The 7,625-nt window shown below is 55.8% G+C and overlaps 1 protein-coding gene across 1 annotated transcript; it reads left to right on the top strand.

Moving 5' to 3' along the window:
- Positions 1 to 3,911: 3,911 nt before the first annotated feature.
- KISS1 (KiSS-1 metastasis suppressor) lies at positions 3,912 to 6,525 on the top strand. The gene is made up of 2 exons (XM_052654252.1): positions 3,912 to 4,014; positions 6,221 to 6,525. The coding sequence occupies exons 1-2, from the start codon at positions 3,912 to 3,914 to the stop codon at positions 6,523 to 6,525; spliced, it is 408 nt and encodes a 135-aa protein (XP_052510212.1).
- Positions 6,526 to 7,625: the final 1,100 nt, after the last annotated feature.

The following is a 7,625-nucleotide window of genomic DNA, read 5'->3' as shown; positions in this document are numbered from 1 at the left end:
CCTGCAATGAGTACATTTAATACGTTTCTGTGAGGGCCCTTATGTCTGTGCAGAACCAGGGAGCGGGTGCTGAGGGTGCAAAGGAAAGCAGACCTTCCCACTTCAAAGAGAGGTTCACAGCGATTTCAGAATGGCGAGACTGTGGCGCCACAGGATGTGGCCGAGGGGCTGCAAGAGCCACATGTCACACACACTCACCTGGAGGGCTCTCCTCCATTCCCTCAGCACTCCCAGGGACACCCGCCTTCTAGAACTGCCGTTTCACGCTGCCTTCCTAGCTGGCTGCTCACATGCCTGTCTCACGCATCTGATCACAGCGCATTCCTCTCCAAACCCTGGGCTGAGCTCAGGAATTGCTTGGGAGAAGAAGGGAGCAGAGAAGAAAAAAGAGACAATCCCCCTACCAAGCTCCAGACCCCAGCCCCAACCCAGAAGCCACTGCCTTCTGGTCAGAGACCTCAGCTGAGCTGCCAGGGCTGGGGACACACGAGGGACAAGTGTGCTGAGCCTCCCCCATCCCTCAAACAGTCCCTTTCCACGTTGTTTGGGGGCAGAGTGGATCTGTGAGTGGGCCTGGGGAGAAGCAGGTGAGGAGGCTGCAAAGAACTATTAGGAATCAGAAAGCCCGCCCTGGAAGGCTCCTGGAGAGGGAGCGAAAGGCTGATTCTAGCCACGGGCACCAGGAGGCAGGAGCCAGCAGCGGGAAGCGGGAGGGCTGCACTCTGAGGGGCTGGGGGCGGGCAGAGGTGGGTCTGTGCCTGCAGACGTCACCCTGGGCTTTATAAGGGGCGTGATCAGGGCATCAGTGAGAGTGAGCCCAGGAGCCCAGCTCGCCTCCCTCCAGGTGCCCCCCCCCCCCCGCCCAAGCGGTGTCATCATTTGGAGACCCCTCAGGACACAGCCAAGGCAAGGTAGGTGGCCTGCAGCCCCCACACCAGGCGAGGGGTCTGGCGGGACCCAGGGAGGCTCACGAGGTGGGAGCAGGCATGTGTCCAGGCAGGCAAAAGGGGTGCTGATCGTCCCTGCTGACTGGGATGTCGGGGTAAATACGCTGACTTGCACTTTATGAAACCAGGGCCTTGGGGGCCACTTTCTGGGGAGCGAACGCAGTGAATGAGCTCCCTGTGGCTGGGGTAAGGGGTCACAGAGGCGTGACCCCTCTGGGCAGTCCCCGTTGCGCAGATGGCAAACACAGACGTAAACAAAGAGCTCCTGAGTGCTCTGCCAGCCCCAGCACTAGGAGATGGGGTCACCCCAGAAGGGAGCCACCCCACCCCAAAAGCTTTCCAGGCAAGCCTGGAATTTCTGTTACTCTCTAGGTCCAAAACCCCTGGGACAGAGGGACCACAAAATTGCCACTTGTGGCCCTTGGAAGCTGATGGGTCTTTTCCAAACAATTCAGTTCTACCACATGTTAAAAGCCCCTGTGTGCAGGAACCAAGGGTGTGTGTGGGTGGGTGGCGGGCGTGTGTGGGTGGTGGGTGTGTGTGTGTGTGTGTGTGTGTATGGGTGGGTGGGTGGTGTGTGTGTGTGTGTGTGTGTGTGTGTGTGTGTGTGTGTGTGTGTGTGTGTGTTGGGGACAGGGAGTAGGGAAAAACCAAAGTTCTCGCATGGTGCCTGCTGGGATGGGGAGGGAGCAATACAAGTGAGAGGAGCATGAAGGAGGAACACCACCTTCTAACCACACAGCTTGGCCACTGCCCCCTCCCTCATGTACCATCCTGCTTCTGAAGAGCAGCCTGAATTCTCCGTCCGAAATGCTCATCTACACACACTCCAGTCTGGCTCACACCGCTCTGGGATGAAGCCCCTGGTGGCGCCTTCCCCAGCCTCATCGCTCACTCTCTCCCCAGCAAAGACCCACACCCCTGGCAGGCTGGAGGGCGGGACTTCCCTCTACTCCTGGTGTCGATGAACCTTTATTCACCTGGCTGACTTGTGCTCAGAAACTCAGCTCAGGCGCCACCCCTGCAGAAAACCTGCCTGGACCCTTCAGGTCAGGCTCCAGTGGGCTCTGAAGCACCCCGGGCGGCCTGCAGTGCTGTCTGCCCCGCTCCCCCCCCCCGCCCCCCAGTCTCTCTCATCGTGTTTGCTGGACAGCCTCAAAGTGCCTGATGACTTTTCCAAAGAGAAATCAGCCTTGGGAGCTGGAAGAGCTGGAGGCGGGCAGCAGAGGATGAGAAGGGAAGGGGGTGAAAAAGGGCTCAGGGTCTCCCCCACCCCACCCACATGCTCACAAGCCTCCGGTCTACCACTGGCCATGTTACCTTGAGACGGTCTGCTTATGACTCAATTTCTTGTGCTAGATCTCAGGGGAAGGCCCAGGGGAGGTGTGCAACACCTGGTTGTTGTTACCAGGAATGATTTCTGAACTGACCTGGACCCTGTGCATCCGTGGTCTAAAGCCACAACAGAAACAGTTTTACCCTCTTCTCTCTAGTGGATTGAACCTGTCTCCACTCCATGCCCTGCCCCAGGCCTTAAGGCTGGTGCAGAAAGCCATGATCTGGGTTTCAGGGTATCACAGAGTCAAAGTCTACAAGGAAAGTGACCATCTAGGGGACAGATTGTGGCCAGTCTGACCCAACGCTCTTATTTTCACAGGTAACAATAAGATCCAGAGATGGGAGGGTGGACTTGTTCTAATCTCACAGGAGGAAGAAAGGAGCTGCAGCCGCATTTGAGCCCTTCTGATACCATTCTTATTCTGCTGCATGCTTGCATCTCAGAGGGAGCAGGAGGGGACCAGGGCGTAGGAGCAAGAACAGAGGGATGGATGGGCTGAGCTACTGTTGGCAGCTGATGGGCACGAACGAGAGTCCCCCCACCTACTTCCCCCTGGCCGCACAGGGAGGGTCCGGCCTTAGATCTGGCACCCACACCCGTTCTCTCAGCCTGCAGTGCTGCCTGGCTCTCCACCAATTTGTCTTTCCTTATGTTTGCTGGACAGTCTCAAAGTGCCTGATGACTTTTCCAAAGAGAAATCAGCCTTGGGAGCTGGAAGAGCCAGAGGGGGGCAGTGAAGGATGAGAAGAGAAGGGGGTGAAAAGGGGGTCAGGGTCTATAGCTCCCCCCTCAACCGCCAAGATCACACAGTCAATTAAATCCATACCCTCTCAGGGCCCATGGAGAACAGAATGTGGAGACAATTGACCTGATCCATCAGGGAAAGCCTTTTTCTCTTTCCTGAATTATAGGCAATAAGACAATTTAATGATGGTTTTCAAGGCTATGAAGGGTTATGAGAGCATGCAAGATGATTAAAAAGAATTTCCTGTTACAGCAAGAGGGCCTGGGCTGGATTTAGAAAGGCACGCTCCAGCTGGGAGAGTGGAGCACGGAGAGCTGTGATTCATGCAAAGCCGAGTGTGCAGGCAAGAGGCCGCTGCTCCCAGGCTCCCGGGAAGTGGCTGGGTTCTCAGCATGCTCCACTCAGTGCAGGCCCTTGCCGCACCTCACTTAACCCCTCCCTGCTCACTGTCACACTGCGTCTCACTCCTCGCTTTTCCAACATTCCTCTCAAGCAAACCTGAAGTTCAGAGCCCTGGCCATTTTCCAGCCTGAGCAGTCCTGCCCCTTCCACCAGCACGGCTCTTCCCTCCCTTCTTTCCTTCCTAACTTTACTGGCCTCACCTGGCAGGAGGCCCTCCCTGACAATCCTCACCTAGCAAGAGTTTAGCCTGAACTATACGGTGCGAGGGCTCTCAGTCCTATTTCCATGCTGTGTCGGTTCAGGCTCGTCCCTCCACGGGGGGCTCCCAAGGGCAGGGTTGTCTCCTCCCTTCCAGGTGCCTGCTTCACGCGGGGCTCTGCCGCAGTGCCCAGCCCGGGCAGCAAGCCTAACCCCGTTCCTCCTCCCTCTCTCTGTCTTGGCCTCAGGGCACTTCCAGGACCTGCATCTTCTCACCAGGATGAACGTGCTGCTTTCCTGGCAGCTGATGCTCTTGCTTTGTGCCACCACCTTCAGGGAGACCTTGGAAAAGGTGGCACCCATGGAGAATCCTAGAACCACAGGTATGAGTTGTCTGGGAAGAAGGTTGGGAGGGAGCAGTGAATTGATGCAAAATGAGAGTTGCCACATTTTTCAGCTATGGCTAATCTGTTGCTATGAACTGAAAGTTGCACAATGGAAACCTAAGACTGGCACATGCAGCACATACAGGGCCCCACTAACCTGCAAGCAAGAGAGGCTCTTCTGCTGTTACAGACAAAGGCTCGCCCAAGCTCAGGTGCTTGGTAACCACCGAGCTCCTTCGTGGGCTTCTCTGCTCTGTGCCAACTGCTTCTCTGTGCAGATCTGCTGGGAAGGCATTTACTATGCAAGTCTATCTTATCAGTGACCTCAGTTCCTTTATGAGGAATTAAAAAAAAAAAAAACCACCTACGCAAAAGGATAGATCCTTAATACCTCTCAATCTTATGAGTTCATCTTGGAATTGAAGACCTGGAGAAACTGAGGCCCAAAGAGGTAAAGAAACCTTCCCAAAGTCACTCAATCCAAGGCTGCAGAAACCCAGCAGGTGCTGAGCTCCCCCAAGAGTGCCCCCTACAGGGCGTGAGCTAGGACAGTGCTCATCCCCAAGCCAGGAATCAAGGTTTAACACTGCTCGGTGGTCAGCCTGGCCTCTTAGGACCTCTGTTCCTCTCCAGCGAGGGAACTTGCAACATTCTTTCTACACAAGATGTCCTTGTCCCCATAGCTATCCCAAAGCGGGCTTCCCTGGTGGCTCAGTGGCCAGGAATCTGCCTGCCGATGCAGGAGACCCAGGTTTGATTCCTGGTTTGGGAAGGAGCAGCTAAGCCCAAGCACCACAACGGTTGAGCCTGTGCTTTAGAGCCCAAGAACCACAGCTACCAAGGCCCGCACCCTTGAGAGCCCGGACTCCACGACAAGAGGAGCCACTGCTATGAGTAGCCCCCCTACCACAACTAGAGAGCAGCCCCTGCCCGCTGTAACTAGAGAAAGCCCATGTGCAGAAGGCCGTGTGCTGCCAAAACTAAAATAAATTTTAAAAAGATATTCCAATGCAAAGAGATCATGGACGCGGGTGTCCTTTGCCAAGAACTTCTTCTCTCCTGGGATCGGGTGCTCTTTCTGGGTAAGGGAGGATCCCCCGGAGAATAACAATGTCATCACCGCCCTGGGGACACTGAGCTCTTGGCTCTTTTTGGCAAAATCTTTTAGGTGATGCTAAAAACAGGCATGCCTAAGTAGTGATCCACCTGCTGGGATGATGGCTGTAGCTGGAAAAGAGGTCATCGTCCCTCCCATCTCAGCCAGGCCCAGGGCCCTCCTAGGAAGAGTGTCACTCACCCTGGACGAGACTCACCCACGCTCCACTTCTCCAGAGAGTGCCGGGGCACTGAAGAGCAGGGCTCAGAGTCAAGTATCCCCCTCCACCCAACACACACCCACTCACACCCCAGACCGCATTTCCACCTATCCCTGGCCACAACTGGCGGGGCTCATTGTCTCCTGAGAGCTAGCTGCACTATCTTACTGCTAACAATTTAATGAACTTAATGAGCCTTGCATGTGAAGTGCCTTCCAAGTTAGCCTCATTAGCCCTCAGTGTGAAGGGGAAAGTGTGGAGTAGGGGAGGCGAGCTGGTTGAGGTGACCCAGTTCCCCTTCTTTGCTGAAGCCCTGATATAGCTTATTAGGGGTCACATTTGTTGAGGGTGTGGGAGCACAGTGGTCTTTGCTTCACTTTCTTAATTTGTTTAACTTCAAGCCTTTCATTAGTTTTTATATATTTAACAAGGCTTTTTGAGGCCCTGCTATGAGCAAGGTACTGTTTTCAAGACTCTGAGAGACTCAAATGAGTGGACACTGCCCCGACTACCCCAAGGCTCTCGGTCTAGTTGGAGCCTGCTGAAAACCAGGGGTAGAGGGCTGGCCAGCCACGAAGAGAAGCGGAGCTGATTATTTCCAAGCTCTATCCTGCTTGCTTCCTTAAAAAAAAAAAAAAAAAGGAATTCAATGTAAAAGACACTCAAGAAAATCCTGTGAAATATCTGAAATCATAGCTATGTTGAAGGAGAGGAGCAAATGGCCTAGCCACCCAAGCTAAGTTGCTGCTGGTGCCCAGCATGGAGCGCTGAGCTTCCTAGGGGTCAAGGGACAAAAGGGAAGCCGAAGATGGGGATGTGAGGAGGTGGTCCAAAGCCTCTCTCCGGGCTCCCGCCTCACTCAGCCTCACCCTGTGGCTCTGTCCTAGGCTCGCAGCTCGGACCCGCGACGCTCCGGGCGCCCTGGGAGCAGAGCCCGCGGTGCGCGGCGGGGAAGCCCACAGCGGCCGGGCCTCGGCCTCGGGGGGCCGCGCTCTGCCCCTCTGAGAACTCCGCGGGCCCCCAGCAGCCGGGCCCGTGCGCCCCGCGCAGCCGCCTGATCCCGGCTCCGAGGGGCGCCGTGCTGGTGCAGCGGGAGAAGGACGTGTCCGCCTACAACTGGAACTCCTTCGGCCTGCGCTACGGCAGGCGGCAGGCGGCGCTGCCCGGGGGCCGCGGCGCCGCGCGGGGCTGAGCGCTGAGGTGGGGCCTTCACCTCCAGCCCCACCCGGGCCGGAGCAGGGCAGGGCTGTCGACCTGCAGTTTGTGTCCGGAAGCAATAAAGGAAATGCTGCCGACTCATCTGCGTGTGACATGGGGCTCATTTTTGCAGGTGGCTGCGGATGAGATTGTTCCCCTTGTCTCTCACCTGCATCGTTAGCTGATTTTAAGGTGGAATGGGGCAGATCAGTACTAACACACACACACACACACACACACACACACCACCCCCACCCCCCCCCCCCACCCCCACACACACACCAAAAAGAAGCCCCAGTTGGACGCTTTGGATGCTGCTTGGGTGGTATTACAGCAACATCAAATTACTATAAAAATTTCTGAAGACGTTCTCTCAGTTCCTAGACTTATGTCACTGCAGCTGGGTAGCAAGCATTTTGCAGAGGCCCCTGAGCCCAGCGCCACACGCTTGAGTAGCTCTGCTCTTGGAGGGAAGGCAGCTGGCTTAAGCACCTCCCCTTTTCCCAGGGAAGCTTTCAGCCAGTCGAACAGCGTGATCTGAGAGATGATGCTGACCATTGCCCCATTCACTGAGGTATAAATATCACCCCAGCTCCACAGTCAGACCTCCACTGGGGTGCTTGGCCGCAAGACCCTAAAGCCCCACTCCATTTGCAAGGAGTGTCAGCAGGGACTGGGCCATGCACCCACCACTGCACCCCCTGGAAACTCTGGATGAATCCACCGCACCCCCTGGAAACCCCGGATGGATCCACCGCACCCCCCTGGAAACCCCGGATGAATCCACCGCACCCCGCTGGAAACCCTGGATGGATTTATGTGCAGCATTTCTCTACATCCTTGGAGGCACCCAGGGGGCTTAGCATGTATTGACCCCTTTTTCACAGTGAATATCCTAAGGTTTAAAAAGAAAACTCACTCAAGGCACACAGCCAATGAGTAGCAAGCCATTTCAGGCTCCTGACTGCAGAGCCTGGCTTCCCCATCGCACGGTCACACTTCTCTGACATGACATGACATTGGAGGAGGCTGTGGTGGACATCAGAAAGGGTCATTCTGCCTTGTGCAGACATTCCTGGGGGTCCCCAATGGCTG

Source organism: Budorcas taxicolor, chromosome 16 (assembly GCF_023091745.1).
Source record: "Budorcas taxicolor isolate Tak-1 chromosome 16, Takin1.1, whole genome shotgun sequence".
Classification (NCBI taxonomy): Eukaryota; Metazoa; Chordata; class Mammalia; order Artiodactyla; family Bovidae; genus Budorcas; species Budorcas taxicolor.
The sequence above is the reverse complement of the archived record's forward strand: the minus strand, read 5'-3'. Positions and strand labels throughout refer to the sequence as shown.